At 46.3% G+C, this 20,237-nt stretch overlaps 1 protein-coding gene across 5 annotated transcripts; it reads right to left on the bottom strand.

Moving 5' to 3' along the window:
- Window positions 1-298: 298 nt before the first annotated feature.
- Window positions 299-18,209, bottom strand: HNRNPF (heterogeneous nuclear ribonucleoprotein F). 5 transcript variants are annotated; one of them, XM_063086266.1, is made up of 5 exons: window positions 18,165-18,180; window positions 17,772-17,834; window positions 7,728-7,869; window positions 5,826-5,884; window positions 299-2,217 (listed from the first exon to the last, which is right to left on the bottom strand). In XM_063086266.1, the coding sequence occupies exon 5, from the start codon at window positions 2,164-2,166 to the stop codon at window positions 916-918; it is 1,251 nt and encodes a 416-aa protein (XP_062942336.1). In that variant the 5' UTR covers window positions 2,167-2,217; window positions 5,826-5,884; window positions 7,728-7,869; window positions 17,772-17,834; window positions 18,165-18,180; the 3' UTR covers window positions 299-915. The 5 variants fall into 5 exon arrangements, with proteins under 5 accessions (XP_062942336.1, XP_062942338.1, XP_062942333.1 ...); XM_063086268.1 differs by lacking the exon at window positions 17,772-17,834 and having other exon boundaries at window positions 18,165-18,209; XM_063086263.1 differs by lacking the exon at window positions 18,165-18,180 and having other exon boundaries at window positions 17,772-18,157.
- Between the last annotated feature and the right edge of the window lie 2,028 nt (window positions 18,210-20,237).

The following is a 20,237-nucleotide window of genomic DNA, read 5'->3' as shown; positions in this document are numbered from 1 at the left end:
TGCACAGAAGTCACAGGTGGCTGGGGCTGTGTGCTTCTATTTCATACTTCCCAGGATGCACTTTTGGCCACCATTTCCACCATTCATATATTTGACTCTTTCTAGTCTTTTACTTAAGCTTCATTATGTGAATACAAGGGAGATAATAGATCTGATGTATTAAATCACTTTCTTTTTAATAAGTAATGAAAGGTTAAATCATTTTCAAGTTCATACTAAGTACAGTAGAATTAAAATGAATTCTCGGCCACCACCCACTCGTTTTGCTACCTTTTGCTGAGTAGACAGTCTACGCCAGTCATCGTGAAAAACTCTTTATTTTAAGAAAAAATTTAGTTAACAAAAAGTTTAACAAGTTTCACTTAGCAAAATACACCCAAAAGAAATCACAGTACAAAGAAAGCTATTAAGTCAAGGCCTCACCAATTCCTACAGTATTAGTATTGTGTCTCAATTCTCAAATCTAACTTTTAAAAGCTTAAACTTAACCTAAAAGATTTTAAATGAAAATATAAACGAGAATGAACCAACATGAGAAAAGTTTGTCTTTGAACTGGGGATCTAGCACCTTTGAGTTTTCCAAAAAAGCACATCTCCCCAAAGTGTTCACTGTGATGCGGTGTGAAAGATCCACATTTAACATACTTAAAACTTTTTTAACTCAGATAACATCACTGAAGACTACTACCAAAATGTTAATTGAGAAAAGCTGAAAATAGTTTTAGCTTACGCACTATCACATGCTAGAAGAAAAGCCTGCATGAGAAAACACTGAAGAGGTAATCTTTTAATCCAGATTTCACAAACTCGGTGCGAAATGGGTCCCCCAGCTTCCTCTAGAGTTAGAACTGCTCTTCACTGCTCATTGGCTGCCTGTGAAAATTTGACTGAAATAACTTCAACGCCCCTACAAAGCTAGTCGTATCCACCCATGCTGTTCTGACCACTGTAGCTGGTCCCGTAACAGCCACTCACCGCCGGGCTCTCCAGGGCACTGTAGGAGGCCTGGGCTGCGGACACCCCCATACCTTGCATCACCTGGCTACTGTAAGCCCCGTTGCTGGCCCCTGTTGTCGTCGAATTCAAAAAGAGTTCTATGTATCTGTGCTGCATGTTGGCCCTGTCTTTGGACATAGCTGCCACGGCTTCTTCGTGAGTGGCAAACTCAACGTCTGCTTCACCCGTCACTCTTCCATCAGGGCCGATCTCAATGTGGACTCTCACAGGGTTGAGTGGAGAGAAGAAGTTGTAAATGTCGTTCTCGGTCGCTTTGTATGGTAGCCCCCTCATGTGAACGCAGTGGCCGGTGGTGCCCTGCACCGTGAACTCGCTGTCTCCATATCTGTGGTCATACATGCCTGAGAGACAATAACTGAGGTCTCTCCCAAACAGGTCAGTGGTGAAGCCATAGCCATCGCTGAGGCCACTGTACTCCTCGTACCCTCCATAGCCCGCACTGTAAGCACCAGGCCTCATCCTCTCCAGGCCTGCTTGCTTCACGATACCAATGTACCTCCTGGCTGTGCCAGGCCGGTCATAGGGGCCTGGCCGCTGCACAGACATGAACTTCAGAGGGGGATCTGAGTATGACCTAACCTCCTCCTGACTGCTCTTGAACACTTCAATATACCTGTGCCCTATTCTCTCCTTGTGCTTCCCGAGAGCCTTCTCAGCTAACTCCTGCGAGGCAAACTGCACAAAAGCTTCCCCTGTAATCTTGCCCTCGGGGTCCACAGGCAAAGTGATCCCATTTGGCACGATTTCTAACCCTGAGAAGAACTGAACAATTTCTTCCTTTGTGCATCCAAATGGGAGTCCCCGAAGGCGGACGAAGCCATCGTTGGCAGTGTCAGCGCTGTTGGGACCGCTGTGCTTCAACACCCAGTCCATCTCGGTTCTGTGGGACTTGAATACCTCAATGTACCGGTGTCCCATGCTTTCTCTGTCTTTTTTCAGGGCCATTTTTACATCATCTTCTGTTTCAAGTTCAACAAAAGCCTCACCACTCTGCCTGCCTTCTCTAGTATAGATGAAATGGACACCTGCAGTCCCATCACGAATTGTGCAGTCAGATAGGAAGTTCTGCACATCTTCAATAGAGCAGGACCAGGGCAGGCCACGGAGCTTGACCACAAAGCCTTCACCTCCCTCAGGGCCCAGCATCATGGACACGTGACAGGGCAGATGTCAGACAAGTCTGGGTGCAGTTTTTCGTGGCTGCAAAGAAAGTGAACATTACATAATTTTTCATTTAATATGAAAAGCAAGAATATGCAGTAAATATTGTTTTCCCTATTTACAGGTGAGGAAGGTAAGAATGAATAAAATAAGACACTGAGAAACATACCAAATATATTTGAGAGCAAAGATTCAATCCAAAGTCTCTTATAAAAAATGATATGATATAACCCATGGACTGAATAACAATTAGAGGGAATTAGGGGTCTTAAGAAAAAAGACAAATAAAATGGAGAATAAAATTTGGAAAGGAAAATAATGATCTGGAAGGGCCAGTCCACAAACTAGAAACTATAAATTCTCAAAGGTTCAGAAACCTGAATACACTAGCCACCAAAAAAACAGAAAACAAAACAAAACAAAAATAAACAAACAAAAAAAGGCAACTCTAAGTTCTAGTGGCTAATTATCATAGGTTTTAGAAGGGAGGGGGGAAGAATTTGGACGCAATATTCAAAAGGAGCAAGAATTTCTCAGAATTGGAAAACAGTTGGGATGTACTAACATATCAGTAACATAAAAGGAAGGAGACCTTAACTTGGACCTGTCTCATTTGTGCCGTTACACGGTTAACTGGGGGACATGCAGATGTCTTTTAATTCTTTAGTATACTAATTCTAACCAGGTGTACAAATGACACTCTTGTTATCTCTATGGTCTGGTGTAGACCCAGATGAGTAGAATTATTTTAGTATGAGCTAACAGCTCAGAATCTCCTCCTGGGGCACCAGGCCAAATTTTTATTATGTCTCTCTGGGTGATGGGTCTAGGATCCTAGGATCAGGGCGGGGGCTTCCTGGGCTTCTCCACTCCCAATGCCCAGTCAGGCCAGGCACTATTTGTTGTATTGTTTTTGCCCAACATCCTGGTCATGCTCTTCACTCATAGAAACTTCATTCAAGTTTTGTTACCAGAATTAGGTCCAGCTGTCCTTCTGGATGGGGAGGTCAATGCCCATGAGCATAAACTATAATCTACCTACCATTTTCTCCTGGACTCCTTTCAAACTCCAATGACCTCACCATTCCCCATGAGCCTCCTTGGGCAATGCTGTCACCAATAACTTCCTAAAGTCTAAGAGCGACACTACGGAAATCCCCCCGTGTAATCACATCCTCCTGCCTCCACCACAACTGCTATCCTCCTTCACAGAGACCTCAACATTCTTATCGACAGCCCCTTTCCCTCCTCTTTTCTCAGGATCCAGCACAGGCCTCATGTATCATTTCAGTCCTCCCTCACAATAAGTGGAACTTGTATATACTTCTCTTTATTGTAGTATCAGTAAAATTAAAGCTCTGGAAGATTTCAAGTATCTGACTGTTCCATGGCTGTACTGAGTGGCTCAGCTATACAGTCAGGCAAAATGGTGCTAGGGTTTCTCAGCCTCAGCACCGGTGACATTTTGGACCAGAAACAACTCTGTTGTGTGGGATATGCCAACAAATTCTAAAATTTAGCAGCATCCCCGGTTTCTACTCACTAGATGCCAGTAGCACCCCCAACCCCATGGTGACAACCAAAAATGCTTCCAGATATTCTCAAATGTTCGGGGCGGGGGGGGGGCGGGGGACGACGACACGGTCACACATGCAAATAAAGCTGTTCGGAGTTAGGAACTACTGTAGAAAATCACAGTTACCAACCTTAGAGCAAGCTGTCAATGACACCTACAATCCTACCACAGCCCTTCAGATGTCTGGCCAGCCTCACCTCCAGCTGCTCCTCCACTTAGAAGAGAGCAAAAGTTTTCTTACTTTCATCTTACTTGTTCCCACAACAGGATTGAACCATTCCTTCTCAGAAACCCTCTCCCCACTTCTCTCCCATGATGCAACTCTCTCTTTGTTTTCCTGTGAATTCCTTAGTCCTTCCTCAACCACTCCCTGTAGGGAATCACTGGGCTTGGGCCCAGTCCTCTTCAAGGTCACCCCACCTGTTCCCTGGCGTTCTATAATCATCTCTGGGCTCAGGACACCCATGTTCCCAACCTCAGGTTCCCTGAGGCCTAGACTGGTATATACAACTCTACTCCACAGCTCCTCCTCTGTACCGCAATAAACTGGGCACTTTTCTTCTTACAGCTTTCCAATTGCAACATGAAAGGCCTCACCTGCACCCGGAGGCTCTAGAAGAAAACTGAAGTAATCCCTGAACTGCTCCCTCAAATCCAATCAAATCATCAACTCTCTGGGGTGATGCCATTCTCTACAGGGCCCTTACTCCTAAGTCCTATTCATTGCCTCTTGACTTCCTCAACAATAGAGGTTTCTCACAGTCCTAAACTCAGTCCCCAACACACTGCCTGGCAGAGTAGGAACACAATTCCTTCCTCTGTAATGTGAATTAGCTAACTGTCGTTTCCTTCTGTGTTTCTCTCATAACCTATTTCTCAGGTCCTTTTTACTTCCCCACGTTTCTTTCTAATTCTAGTGCAAACAGTCTATTCCAGGTTACCTTTATCTCATGTTTAAAGTTCTCCAAGCGTAAAGGCTAGCTCTTATTGCTACCTGATCCACAGCTCAAGTAACTGTTCTTGTGAAATGTGTCATTGTCCTCTCTCAAGTGCTCTGTGGCTTCCCACTGGCCTCAGAACAAGGACCACAGGACTAACAGGGTCCTTAGACCTGGCTGACTTTAGGCTGTAACACTCCTGTCTAGCTCACATCACTTCCTTTGTTCTTTTTTCTCCTGGGTGCCTGGAATGGGCCAGGCTCTTTGCTCTCTCTGGGATGTGACACACACACGTTTAACACACATGGCTGACATACATGGTAATTCTCTCTCTCTAAATATACTCTGCCCAACCTTCCATCTAGCTAAATCCTGCTAATCCTTTAAGTCTCAGATCAATACACCACCTCTCCAAAAGGTCTTCCCTTTCCTCACAAAGGAAATCTCTTGGTTCTACACCCGCACAGCACTCCTGCTGTGATTTGTTTAAAAGTTGTCTTCAAATAAGGAAAAAAAAAGTCCTCAAAACTACACTGGGAGCCCACTGGGGTTACTGTTTTGTTGGCCACTGAGACCCCACCCTCAGCACAGGACAGGCACAAGATTAGCAAGGGATTAACAGCTGGCCATGTGGGGTCAACACCTCAACATCTTCCTTAAGAATGCAGCAGCCTAGCTTGGTTGAAAAGAACATGTAAGAAGTATGAAACAAATGCTTTGTCTGAGAAATACTCAAAATCCCTGCTACTAACAACATACATACCAGAACTGCTCTGTTTGAGAAAATGTTTCATCCCTGCCAGCTTCCCCCCCCCCAAAAAGTTTCAGAAACAAAGTGGTTTTCTAAATGTAAGGTGAAAAGAACACTCTTTGTCAAACACATGTCTACACTGAAAACATTTATTGCTTATTTTTACTTCAGAATTAGTTTTCTCTTCCATTTATCAGAAGTTTCATTAACTAAAACACAGTTGAAGAGTGCTGTGCAGTCCTGCTCAAAGTTATATTTAAAGCTAGTGCTATTTTATTTTATTTTTTTGGAAATTCAGGCTCCAAAGAAAATTCCCATCTGTTTGAATGTAACAAATCAAAAATAAATAAGGGAAAAAATGACTTCTGTTAAAATAGCTTACCTTGAAAAACCACCACGGATGCCTTCAGTAGGGGACACTCTGGTAGGTAACGAATTGTCCTAAAAAACATAGCAATACTGACTTAACGACATAAGCTCTCCAGCATTCATTGAAGTGGCAGGAGAGGGTGGATCCCCAGGACTGGGCTGGGCTGGGATGGGCTGGGATCTCCTCCAGGAAAGGAGTGGATCCAGCTGCTGGAAATCCCTTCCAAACGCCCCTGGGTTAAAATAATTAAAATATCATACCCAGTCTATACTAAATCTTTTCATAGGGTAATACAGCAGACAACAGGAGGGAAACACCCAATCTGCCTTGATGAGACTTACTGATTTTCTGAGTCTGTATTCTACACAAAGAACTCTGAGGGGAGGAAATTTAAATCTTGAGGGTGGGGGCAGGGCAGAGCAGGAGGGGTGGTGGTGGTGGCTAGGACTTCACTGTGTTGGGCAAGGGGGCAAGGGTGTTTGTTCTGCCTGACCTACAATTTACAAAACCCCTCAGGGGGCAGTGTGGAGACACTCCCAGTTTTATTTAGTAACATTTCTCCTGAACATTATTTGATCTCACAATTAGTTTACAGAGGATAAGGGGAGGAAATGTTCAAATACGTTTTTTGGCAGGAAAAACCATAGTCACTACCATCACAAACAGCCACGTGATATAGCTGTCCTTAAAGGACCCAGTCCTAACACGGGCTGGAGTCTTTGGAATACTTCAGTGTAAGCTACCTTCTTAGTTTTGGAAATATCAAACTGAGAAAGTCAGTTTCTTGTGCTGAACCTGTTGTCTTAAAATAGATTTAATAATAATTATATCTACTCTTACAAACTTCCTGATACTACCTGAGATACTTAACGGTTCGGTGGGTGAGGAGGGCCCTGTACAAACGGAAGGCATTAGTTATGAGGAAACCCACTGATCTGGTTTAAAACACCCTGAACCACGTTTTCAAGATCAAGAGGCTTCAACCACTCCTATTTCCTCGCCTCTGCCTCCCGGTAAACAGAATCTAAAGGATGGAACCCAGACATCTGAATGATCTGATCCACATCTGTCCTCGGTTATACAGCGCCCAGCACCTTCCTGTGTGCTCCGAAGACCAAGACCTGGGGCGTCTCTGAGGTCAGGCAAACTGGCAGCCGGACACACCTTACCCCATTCAGACAAGACCTGTGAACTGTGGGCACACTAACCGTAAAAGAGACACCTGTGAACAGCCCGGTCTCACTGCTGACACATCTTGCAATTGCTGGAGAGCGCTAAAAAAAATACTGCTCCCGGGTCCTGCCCCACTGAGTCTGCCTTAACAGTATTGGGAGCAGCTGGGAGGACTTTGCACAACATCCCCAGGTGACTTGACTGTGTAGCCAGCCAAGTTTTAGATAAGCAGTTGCCAAACGTGTGCACAACGATCACCAAGGGAATTTATTAAGATGCAGACTCCAAAACCATAGACCTGGGATGGGGCTGACAGTCTGCCTTTCTAACAAGCTCAATAGAATATGCTCTCCACCACCGTGAGACTAGTTAGACGGGATTTACCTTGCCTTCAGGTAGATCCCATCAAGATAAACAGGGCGTGTCTCTGAGTGCTAGGACTAGCTCGGTTTTATACGAACAGTAAACAGGGCGGTTTAAAAGCACCACCTATCTTTTTTGTTCAGGACAAGAGCTAGGGTGGGACCAGGGCTTCACCCTCCTCTACACATCTCTGTGGTCTGAAGATGCCCCTCAAGCATTTTCACCAGGAGCCCGCTCCTCCCTTCGTTTTGTAAGTGTATTTTAAGGCATACAGCCAGGAAGTGTCTTAATTGCTCACAAAGTTCCACCCTGAAACCAAAGTACACAGGGGCCGCGGCCTCGGGACTTTGCCGTGGACTTTTTCGCTCTAAGACTTACCACCACGGAGAGCAGGACTGGTTTCTATTTTCATCCAGCAGGCGCCGCGGCTCACAGCCACACAGCCCCCAATTCCACCCGAGGCTTAACAACGCAGAGGGCTCCGGGGAAAGTCCAAGTGCGTGCTCCGTTTGTTCTGCACCTGAAACGAAAATTCGAGTGGCCGGGCGAAGCTCTCCCGGAGGGTGGAAGCGGGAGGCGCGCCGCTAGCGTTTTGGCGGGAAGCACAGCTGAGATCCGGGAACGAGGGAACGGCGCTCCTCGGCATCCACCTGGCGATGCAACCGCCGGGGCAATCGCGGCCTGCAGGAAGAACGGCCCCGGGGAGTGAGCGGGCGCTTCCGGGTGGGGCGGGGCGGGAGCGGTAAGGGCGGGCTGCTGGGCCTCCGCGGGGATGGGGGTGGGGGCGGGGCTGGGCGGGCTGCCCGGCTGGCGGCGGGGGTGCGGGTAGGCGTAGGGATGGGGTGCAGGGAGTACAAGGATTGGGTGGAGCTGAGACGAGTCGCCTGGGCACAGGGCGTTGGGGCCGCGGAGGAGCTGCCTGGGCGGGAGCTCCCCGGGACCCACGCACGGAGCCCCTAAGGTCGGGGCCCTTTCCGGGATTAGGGCGAGAGTTGCCTGGGCCGGGTGGAGAGGGTTTCGGGGCCCCGCGCGGCGGCTCACCACGTCGGGAAGGCCGTTGGGCGAAGGGGCGCAGGGTCCGGAGTCCGGGAAGGGGAGCCGCGTGACCGAGGCCGGCAGCGGACGCGGGTCACGGGGTGCAGAAGAGGAAGTGCCTCCGCTGGGCCCGCCAAGATGTCACCAATGGGGAGGGCGCTCCTGCAGGTGCGGCCCGTGGCCGCCCGGCAGGAAGTGGGGGAGGAGAGAAGGGCGGCAGGAAGGCCGCGCTGAGCGACTCGTCTCGCACGCAGCCGGCCAGGGAGCGAGCGGCGACTGGCAACTTCCAGGGGACCCGCCGTGTTGGGAACGGCGGGCAGTGCAATGTGGAGGAGAAACTCGCAAACTAAAAACAAGTCACCTTTGCAGGAGGGAGTCTAGAATGGAAACGAGTGGACATACAATATCTTGTTTTGTACGCTTTGACCATGGATTCATGTAAATATTTTGCATATTTAAAAAATCATCTTTAAAGGTCAAGGGTTCGGATCCCCATATCGGCCAGCCGCCAACCCCCCCCAAAACCAAAAAACTTTAAAAACGCAATTTCTAAAATTAATGCCTTAAAAAGCAATTACATTTTGTGAGCCTCTGAATCCTAATTAAAGTGAACTGGAGAACTACAAAATACAATTGCAGTAATGTGAGCAGTAACTGAATATTTTACATTAAGGAACTGTAAGTTTTATCGTAAAAAAAATCCTAAGACCGTTATTATTTAGATACTTATAGAAATATTTACGGATATCTGATGTCCCGAATCTGTTTCAAGAAAGACTGAGGTGGCACCACTTACTGATGAGAAGAAATTTAAGATTATCTTGTGAAGGATTCATAATGCGTGGGATGTATTTGGCTCTCGATTCTATGATTCTAACAAACTGGTAAACAGAAAACTATAGGAGATACTTCAACAGTGATTAGAAATTTATTTTAGGTGTGACCATATTGTGGTTACGTTTTAAAATAAAGAATTAAATTTTTAGAAATACATCCTGAAATATTTGTGGATGAAATGGTGTGACGGTTGGGATTTGTTTGGAAATTATCCACAAGGGGAGTAGTTAGGGATATAGAGAAAAACTGTTCAACGTTGTTAATTGCTGAAGCTTTTTGTATTTGTTTAAAATAGTCCATAATAAAAATGCTACCAATTGTACCCCCTTGCTTGTTCTTATGAGGATTCTCAGAAGATTCAAAATCCAGCCATCCCGAGAAGTGAGAAAGACAGTAAAAAACTCATGCATTCAAGAAACAAAACAATATTCTGAAGGAAAATTAGCCACAAAATTGGCTTGTTTTCAGAAAGTTAAGATGCTCTACAGAAATGGTCTTAACTGCTTCATAAGCATTTACTTTGCTTAAAATCTTCAAAGATATATTCTTGGTAATTTATGTGATTGTCATGCCTTTTATCACTTGTGTTTGTTGCACTTAAGTAGTTTTAGGCATGCCTCCTTTGACGAACTGGTTTGTGACTCAGGCAAGGCACGTGTTAATTATTAATCAGTCATGATACGGTTTCTGCCACCAAGGGAACAATATGTGCATAACACTTGAGCCAGCAGAATGTGTTGTGCTTAGACAGAAAACAACTGCAGGTAAGTCTGAGATCAATGGAAGGAGGAGGCAGAAGCCTTCATAGTTTTCAAGGCCAGGTTTGGTGTTTTGGACTGAATTCTAAGGCCAATGGGAAGTCACTTAATTGTTTCAAATGGAATGTGGTGTGATTTGAGCTTTTTAACAAAACAGCTTACATGCTTTCTAGAAAATGAATGGTGGAAACAGATGCATGGAGAAAAGACAAGATGGAATCAGACAACTCCAGGAAGAGGTGGTGATGTGCAAAAGAAGTTACCAAACTTGGAGATCATTCATTCACCAATAAATATTGTACACTCATAAGACAAGAACTGTGCTAGGGGCTGGGCTTAGTGGGAAATACCAGCAGTTCCTGCCTTTGTGGGTCCACAGAACAGTGGACTAGGAAGTCAATAAAGAAATGCACAAACGGGGCAGAGCCCATGGCGCACCCGGGAGAGTGCGGCGCTGGGAGCGCAGCAACGCTCCCGCCGCAGGTTCGGATCCTATATAGGAATGGCCTGTGCACTCACTGGCTGAGTACCGGTCACGAAAAAGACAACAACAACAACAAAAAAAAAAAAAAGAAAAGAAATGCACAAACGTATGATGACAAATTTTGATATGAACTAAAAATAGAAAATGGGGATTAGAGGGCTGGCCGGTGGCTCACTAGGGAGAGTGTGGTGCTGATAACACCAAGGCCCCAGGTTCAGATCCCATATAGGGATGGCTGGTTAGCTCACTGGGTGAGCATGGTGCTGAAAACACCAAGTCAAGGGTTAAGATTCCCTTACCGGTCATCTTTAAAAAAGAAAATGGGGATTAGCTTAGATTGGGGGTGACATTCAAACAGATGGTAAGCTTGAGCAGGGGGTGGGAGTGCATGTGTGAGGGGTAGGAACTGAGACTCACGGAATCCCATGTATTAAGATCGGGAACTCCTCCCCCCCCCCCCAGGTAAATAGCTAGGGCTTAAAAATAGAACCTAGGGCTGGCCAGTGAGCTTAGTTGGTTAGTGTGTTGTTATACCACCACCAAGGTCAAGGGTTTGGATCCCCATGCTGGCCATCCACCAAAAATAAACTTAAAAAAAAAAAAACCTAAATAAAAAGTGGAATGCAAAAGTACATTACCTATTTGTGTCTTCCTCCCCCCTCACCCCATTTTATTAAAATTTCTTACATTTTTTAATGCAGCCCTTGCTAGAATGTGTTTTGGTGTTGGTTGCTTTGTATTAGTATTCCTTCTGGGGTTTTTTTTGCAGCTGGCCAGTACGAGAATCTGAACCTGTGATGTATTAGTATTTTTATTTTGTGCTGAATTCTTTTAATCTTTATATTCAGTTTTCATTAAATTCACTAAAGAGAATCTGGATAGTTTCTGCTGCTCATGTCTGTTTTCCACATGAGGAGTACGGATAGGTCTGGGGAGGAAAAATTTACTGTGGTGGTACAGTATGGATGTTTTCCCATTCTGCTAGAAATTGTATCAGAAATTGGATTTAATGGCCTCAAAAGTCTCTTCCAACTCAGTAATTTTCAGTCACTCTTAAACATAGCTTGCTGACAAAGACTAGCGCTTGAGAATATGATGCAAGTCTGGACCAATGTTATTTTTAAAAAATGCACCAACACAATTGTACTTAACTTTTCAGGGGGCTTATGGATCTGAAGTGTGAGAATTCTCACCCCTTTTGCACAACATGCTAAGTTCAATACCTAAGAGCTATTAAGGACTGAGAAGCTGTAGATGGATCATTACACATTATTAACATTTTAAATATCTACTCTATTCCATTACTACATTTTAATCCACCAAATGGATATGTCCTGAGATCTGTATGCAACAGGAAATCTACTTTCCACTTTTTCTTTGTCAGCTGGCCGATACAGGGATTGAACCCCAGGCTTTGGTGTTATCAACTCCACACTCTAACCAGTTGAGCTAACCGGACAGCACGCCCCCCCCCCCCCACTATCTTTTAACTATTAGGCCCTTTACTTACTGTAGCTAAGTCTAGGGCAATAACCCACTGTTTTCCTCAGTGTTCATTTCTCAAAAGCTGTGTTACTAAACAGCAAAAATACTGTAATGTAATATTAGGTAAATTATATCTATAATGCTTGTACTGAAATTAACATGAGACAAATTTTTACCCAACATAGGTTGGCTCATGATATTGATAGCATTTTACAAATGACACAAGAATCAAGATATCTAAAGGTCACAACAGAAAACAAAACATAAAAAGATTACATATCAGATGGGTTTCTTTAAATCTATTCTCCTCAACTGGGGAAAATTTTATCATTTGGATTAATAGTAGCTCTATTCTCATAGTAGAAAATAAGATCCCAGCCTGGGGGGCAGAGGGAAGGTGGTGGTGGTAGTGTGTGAGTGTGTGAGTGTGTGAGTGTGTGTGTGTGTTATGGTAGACAGTACAACTGATAGGAAGGTAAGACTCCCAGACCACCTCTGGTACCAACTTTGCTGTACCTCCCTCCCCTGACCAAGCAGCCCCTGGGTGGACACAGTCACACCCTTGGCCTGGGCAGAAGGGCTCAGGAGGCCTTCTACTCACGGTCTCCAGGGAGACCTTGGCAGTCCACGCCCATAGCCCCCTCAGGAGGTCTCCATGGAGTACTGTCACCTTTTCAGGTTCCACATAGCTGGCCATGTTTGCTGCTCAGAGGATCACAAAATTCTGTCCTGGAGAAGTTGAGAACGGAGCTCAGAGGAAAGGGGCTCCAGTACCCAGAGTTAATCTACCACTCCTCAGACTTAGGAAGATTTCAGGGAACAAGTGCTCGACAGAACCACAAATATTTAACAGGGAAAAAAAATGGGCACTTTCGGATACTCCATTATAGAATAACAACTTTGTGGTACTACAAACTATTGAGCTTTGAATTTCTAAGTTAGTAGTGAAAGAAAAGATAGTCACCTGGAAAATCAAGGGGAAGAACATCTTAAAAAGAAAAAAACAGAAGCAACAATGGAGGAAAGATAACAGAATATGAAAGACATACTCTTTCCAAAGCAGTTTTCACTATACAGAATTGAGCTTATCTTAAGCCAGAAAAATCCCCTTCACCTCTTTTCTTGCCTCCATGTCTTTTTTTCCTTCTGAAATTCCTATTCTTTGCTATTTCTCCTGTCTCAGAAGGAACCAACCCTGTTGACACCTTGATCTTTAACTTCTAGCCTCCAAAACTGTGAGAAAATAAATTTAAGCCACCAATCTGTGGGACTTTGTATGGCAGCTCTGGCAAACTATTACACCCTGAAACCAAAAGCAGAGAAAAACAGCACAAGAAAACTAGAGACTTATGAATACATATGCAAAATTCCAAACAAAATACTGCAAAATACCAAAGCAAATCTGGCAGCATATAAAAAGGGTTATACACCATAACCAAGTGGGATTCTTTTCCTTAATGACTGATTAGTTGTCCCTGGATATCCATCCATGGGGGATTGGTTCCCAACACCTCACTGGGATACCAAAATGTGTGGATGTCCCTGATATAAAATGACATAGATTTTGCAAATAACCTATGTACATACTCCCATATACTTTAAATCATCTCTGGATTACCTATAATACCTAATACAATTTAAGTGCTGCATAAATGGTTGTTATACTATATTGCTTTGGGAATAATGACAAGAAAAAAAGTCACTGCATTGCTGTGTGTGTTCTGCTTAAGAGATCTTTTTCCTAGCCCTCCCCCTGTGTCATATGAATATTTTTTTAACTTACAAAGTTCTAGTTTTAGGGGTGTTTTTGGTCTTTTTTTTTGGCAGCTGTGGGGATCCAAACCCTTGACCTCAGTGTTATAACATTGTGCTCTAACCAACTGAGCTTGTATTTCTACAGACTTAACTAAAACATAACATCAAGCTGGCCAACCCCTAAAGCTCTGTTTTGATTTGTACTTTTCCATTTTGATCTACAATCAACCTAGAATTGATTTTTCATTTCAAAAAGTTTTAGAATAGTTTATCAAGTTTCACAGGCTAATTTCATTCATGAACTCAGATGCAAATATCTTAAACAAACATTAGCCAACGAAATCCAGCAACTCACAAAGCAGTAACAACATCATGACCAAGTTGGATTTCAGGAATACAACAGTAGTCCAATCATTTCAAAGTCAATGATTGAAATTTCTCGATGCAGAAAATATATGAGGTAAGAAAAAATTTTTAAATGTTTTACAAGTAATGCTAAGATGGAGTGTGTCAACAAAGAATGGGGAACCTGTCTGAAGGGCTCCCACTGGCCAAAAATTAGACAGTTTGAGTACCAAAAATTAGACAGTTTGAGTATCTGAGAGAACAAAAGAGGCAGGGGATTAAAATATACCTTACATGTTAAAACCCACAACTTCAGGAAAAATATCATTGGCTATCGCTGGCACATGGCAGGAATCTAACTCATTATTCTGGATATTGGTGAACATAAAGCAAAAACTTAACCTGCCTTTAACATATAAAGTACATCTTAGAGTAATAAAATGACTTATGAAGGACATTTCCTCTCCATAGAAGTATTCCTGTTAATAAATGAAAAAGAACATATTAAAATATCACTAATTTGGAAACCATTAACAAAATGATGGATCTAAGGCATCTGCCAACATCACTTGAGAGAACACCAACCAATCTATGCCTTTGGTAGCACAGCAACCCAAATGAAGTATTCTTTCCAAAAACTCTGAATGAGTCAGAACAGCCTCTAGAAACTGTAACTACCACTTTAAAGCAGACCATCCAGATCATTAGTGTTTAATACTGTGGCCTCTTGCCACACTTAAAATGTGGTTGGTACAGATTGAGATGTGTTACTGAGTGTAAAACTCACTCTGGATTTTGAAGGCTTTGTATGAAATATAAAATTTTAAAATTACTTTTACATGCAAAACAATATTCTGAATATATAAAATTATTAAAGTGAACCACATCTATTTTTTACTACTGAAGAGTATAAAATTACATATGTGGCTTGCATTATATTTCACTGGACAGTGCTGCTCTGAATTAAAAATATAAGATATATATATCCACCAAATATAAGGTGTGACATTGTTGGGATTCTGATTCAAACCAACTAGCTATATAAAAATATTTAATTCATAATTATAGTGACATTCGACCACTGAGTACTTGATACCATCAAGGGAGATTTTTTTTTTTTTTTAAGGTGGGACAATGGTGTGGTTATTTATTTTTTTCTGTCTTTTGTGGCTAACCGGTAACAGGATCCAAATCCTGGATCTTGGGGTTGTAACACTGAGCTCTAACCAACTGTGTAACTGGCCAGCTTGAGGTTATATTTTACTTAAGTCTGTAGAAATACAAGCAGAAACCCTTATGAATAGAAATCTTATTGATTTGGGATCTGCTGTAACATAAACCAGGTTGGTCTTGGGCTGAGCTCAGTTATTCCTCTGCCTACCCTGTTATCCTCCCCCAAAACCCTGGCTCAGGGCAACCAGGTAATGGCAGAGGCGGGCTGTTCATGAAAGACCTGAGTCCCCAGTTCCAATTGTGTCCTCTACCAGCCTCCATTTTCTCATCTGTACCATGGAGATAACAGTAATAACCTCATTTCAGGATGATCATGAACATGTGATTAGAAAATGGGGTAAACGTAGCTCTGTGTCTGGATCAACTGTGCTTTTAGGAAGAGTGCCATGCCAGAGCCAGATTGAGGGGTGAGGCGTGGTGGAGGGACGTCACCTTTAGAGAGAGGGTCCCAACTGTGCTCCCATCCATCTCGAGGCTCTCCACGGTTTTGGCCACAAGGGAGAATTCACTATCCTATTTACTCGACATTTCCCCTTAAATCAAGTCTCACTTTTACTTGAATATTTTATGTTTAAAGGAAAGCTTTGTAACACTACCCTTAAGTGAAAACCAGAGTTACCTGCCAACTTAAAAAAAACTAACAAAAAAGCAAATACTACAAAATCCGATGAAATTACATAAATGTACACAGGAACACCAGATCTTCAAGGTAAAAGATGGACTTGCTTAGCATTAGCGATAAAGCAATTTCTTCCAATGATCATTAAAAGCAGAAATTTACACACTTATCTATTTTGGGTTTTGTTTTTTTTTTGGCGGCTGGACACATGGTACGCTATTTATTTAAAAATGAAGAAATCCTATCTAGAAATTGACACAGAAAACATAGCTTTCTGTGACAAATCCTAATATGTTTTTTGTCTAACCAAAAAACTCGAGGTGTTTTCATTCTTAATTCAAATTTAGAAACAATTAGTTAACTTTTAAAGAACAGGGCTAAGGAAAATAGTAGTAAAAATTAAAAGTAAAATCAGTACAGTTCCGCTGACCTTGTCTGCTCCACCAGTCGGCGCCGCCTGAGGCCGTTCCTGGCCCCGGGCGCTCGCCCCCCCCCCCGCCCCGCGCGCGGGAGCTCCGGGCGGTTCCGGGAAGCCCGCGCCGTCCGTCGTGCGCAGCTGCCAGCGCGCGGCGCTCGTCCAGCCACGCCGGAGCCGCCGGCGCCCCGCGAGTAGTTGCGAAAACTAGGGGGCCTCACATTCGTTCCTGCTAGGGCTGCCTGGGGCAGGAAACGCCGCAGCACAGAACGCCCCGCGGGCGGCGGGCCTGGACGAGCTTCTCGCGGATGCCCGGGCTGGGGAGCCTCCGGCGGAAGGGGATTGTCTGGCCGGGAATCTCTAAGAGCCCCATTAGGCCACGGGCCTGCGGGGACGGTGGGTGAGTCCCCGACCGGCCAGCCAGCCCGCTGAAGGCTCCTCAGAGCCCTAGTCCGCGAATCCGCGTGGCGGGCGAGAATGGGCGCAGCGCGAGCCCGGGCCGCGTCGGCAAGTTTCCTAGGAACACGGAGCAACCAGCGAAAATACGTTCAAAGACACAAAGAAGTAAAGACGGAAAGAACCGACTAAGCTCACTCAGCCGAAGAGTGCTCCCGAGGCGAAGTTTTTCACCCAAAACGCAAGCATCATACCTCTAGGACCAGGACACCAGCGCTCGGAGGGCGCGCGCCGCCACGCTGAGGAAGAAATGGCCCCAAGGGCGGAGCCGGACGTGGGAGGAGGGCGGAGTCAGCTTCCCTCCAGCGAGGCTTGAGCAACGCTCCGCCGCCCGCAGCCACGTGAGCGCGCTGCTTTCATTTCAAAAGAGCCCTCAGATCGCGTGCTGTCTTGCCTAGAGTACTGTCAACCGCACACGACCCTCCGAACCAACCTCCCCCAAGAAATAGCCCGGCAGCTGGAACCGTGAACCACGACGCTCCCAACTCCAAATATCATCCCGCAGTCCGCACCCACGTAGGAACACTTCCTGGGTGCCTCCTCTACATCCCATTGAGACCAGTTCCTACTCAATCCCTGGTTTGCGGCCCTTGTCCTCGGATCCCACGTCCATTGCCCCAAAGTCCCAGCCACGCGGTCCCCTCGCCCACTGGGCCCAGTCCCCGCTCGGTGGCGAGTGGCGGCCCACCCCGCCTCCCTTGCCCAAAATCCCAGCTGGGCGGTCCCCTCGCCCAGTGCGCCCAGTCTCCGCTCGGTCTCGGGTGTGTGGCGCTCCGCTGCGACCGGCCTCCATGGACCCAAATCTCAGCCACGCGGTCCCCTCCTCCAGTGGGTCTAATCCTGCTCCGACCAGAATAAGACCTGCACCGCGGACACCACCTCCCTTACTCCAAATTCCAGCCAATCTGTCCCGGCCCCCAGAGGGCTACGGACTAGCTCGGTCCCGGGTGTGAGGTCATACATCTAAGACCCAAGGTCCGCCAGCCCGGCCGCCCCTCACCTGGGGTGCGAGGCTCCACACTCCCACTCTCACATCCAAAACCTCGGTGGTCTCTCGGAGCCCCTAGAGGAAGGTAGGACGTGGGGTACTTGGCAGTTGTACTCAGGCAGTTGGGGCTTGTTTACCATCACCGTGGAAACCAGCCACAGCGCGCCCCGGGCGGGGCTTCCGCGGGGCGGAGTACGGCGCGAGGCCGACCCAGTCCTGAGTTGGGCCCGTGCAGCGCACGCGGCGCTTGCGGAACCGTCGCTGCTCCGAGCTCCCGTACCTCCTCGGCCTCACGCCCACTGACCCCCAAAACAGTAGCCCAACCAACCGACACCCCAACCACGCTGAAAGCGTCCACCGGCCAACTTGAGCACGAGCCAAAACACAGAAGGCCACCTTCCTCACCAACAAGCAGGGCAGGCCGACTTCCACACCGGAGCCGGAAATACGCAAAACCTGGACGCAGCGCGGCGGGACCTTGCAGGCGGGTATCCGAGGGCGGGGCCGCAAAGAGGCCATTGTGACGCGCACAAGGCGCAGCCGGGGATTGGACGGCCGCGCGCGGGGCGGGGCAGCGGGGAGGGCGGTGGCTCGGCGGGCGCGAGCCCTCTCAGGGGTGGGGCTGGGGGAGGAAGGTCACCATGGCTGCCCCTGGGACCCTGAGTGGCACTGGCGGGAGAAGCGTCGCTGAACACCGAAACCTGAGGCCACAGGACGCCTGGTTCCAAGGCCAGCGTGAGAGGAGAAAGTGGGCGTGGCTTCCCGCGGAGGAAGAAAGGGGAGACCGCCAGCCTCGCGGGACGCCTAAAGGCCCCCAGGCGGGGCGGCGGGGCTGAGGAGGGTTGAAGTTGCTCACGTGTTACCTCAGAAAGTGACCCGGGAGACCCAGGAGTAGTGCGGGGTTTTCAGTCACGGAGCCCCCGAGCCCACAGACTTGGGGCTAGTGGCTACACCGCCCGAGGCGGAGGAACGGGTTTTCTTAACGCGTTGTAGGGCCGATCGTTGTTCCCATTTTATTTGGGGGGACTCCGTTCCTGAAGAGAAGATGTCGGGGCAGCCATCACAGGTTGAGCCGAGGATTATCTAAAAATATCACCAGAGACATGAAAGGAGTGCTGAGAGTAGTGTCAGGTTGTGAGACGTGGACGAGCATGATGAAGGAAGGAGCAGTTTGTGGGGAAGAAAAGCTGCTTCCAGGAAAGAGGGAATGGGAAGAGCAAAAAGCAGGAGCTGTGAGAGGAGCTGAAAATGTCCAAGGAGAAAATTAAATAATCTGAGGCAGAATTACAGGAAGCAGGGCCTACAAAAGTCGGATAGGTATTCTTAATCAGAAACCCTACAGTGACTCCACAGCCCCTGCTGTCGAAAGACGTGTTTGTGGAGAGACAATGCGAGTAGCCGGTCTGAGTCAAATGTTAGGAAAATTATAGCAGGAAATAGCAATGCTTCAGAGCTTAGGGACCGTGAAACCAGCTCCAAGAAGACACGTTCGCGCCGTCTTTCCATTCAGAGGGCCTCTGAGCCGAGCGGGCCCTCTGATCCCCTCTCTCACGTCTGACAGTTCTCCCTTTCTTGGCAGTCATGCAATAGTCTTTGAGGTGGTCTTCTCTGAAGGCAAGACTAGAGACTTGTCCTTGTCAGGAGCCTCCTGCTGGCCCTAGACAGTATCTCAGGTTCCCACTTTGATGTCTCTTTGGCATTGAGCACAGCAGTCACAGGTAGGCTCTCTTCTCCCACAGCGGGGGCCGGCACCGCTCAAACTGGTGTCCCAGGCCTTTTCCACAAATGTCTGGTCTCACCTCTCCAGTGGGTGAATGTTCTCTCACACGTGGTCCACCTTCTTAGCTGTGTCCCTTTATTTCACCTCTGTGTCCACAAACGTCTCTCACCTAAGCTCAGAAATGTAAGGAGGCAGGTTATTCTTTTTTTTGACAGAGTACGCATACAGAGGTGCCCCTTTAAGATCCGTGGTTTAAGAACAATTGAATTCTCCGCAAATGAAGATCATTCCAAGATGTTGCCTCTTACAGACCGAGCTGCCTATTTCCTTTTATTTACATTGACCATTATCACAAATCTAATACCTTTCAATACATATTTCCACTTTGAAAAAAATATGCTCCTCTCTAGGGACCACTCATCCGTAACAGATGGTACAGAGGTTTGGAGCATCTGGAGGCTAGTAAATCTTCCAGTTCACAGCCCTTGAAAAATCACTTTACCTATTAAGCTTTGCCACCCACCCCACCTCACCCCCGCTTCCCCAGGAGAGTGGCTGTAGGTAGGCAGGGATCACCAAGGCTCAGAGAAGTCTCTTGCTCAAAAGCATGGTATCTTAAATAGCAATAACAGTAGCTAATACATATTGCACCTTCATCGTGCTTTGCACTATTCTAAATACTTAATCTCTTTTAAATCTCATAACAGCCCGGCAGTACATGTTATATTATCTCATCACCATTTAGTGAAAGAAAACAG

Source organism: Cynocephalus volans, chromosome 2 (assembly GCF_027409185.1).
Source record: "Cynocephalus volans isolate mCynVol1 chromosome 2, mCynVol1.pri, whole genome shotgun sequence".
Classification (NCBI taxonomy): Eukaryota; Metazoa; Chordata; class Mammalia; order Dermoptera; family Cynocephalidae; genus Cynocephalus; species Cynocephalus volans.
Note: the sequence above shows the minus strand (reverse complement) of the source record. Positions and strands in the feature narration are given on the sequence as shown.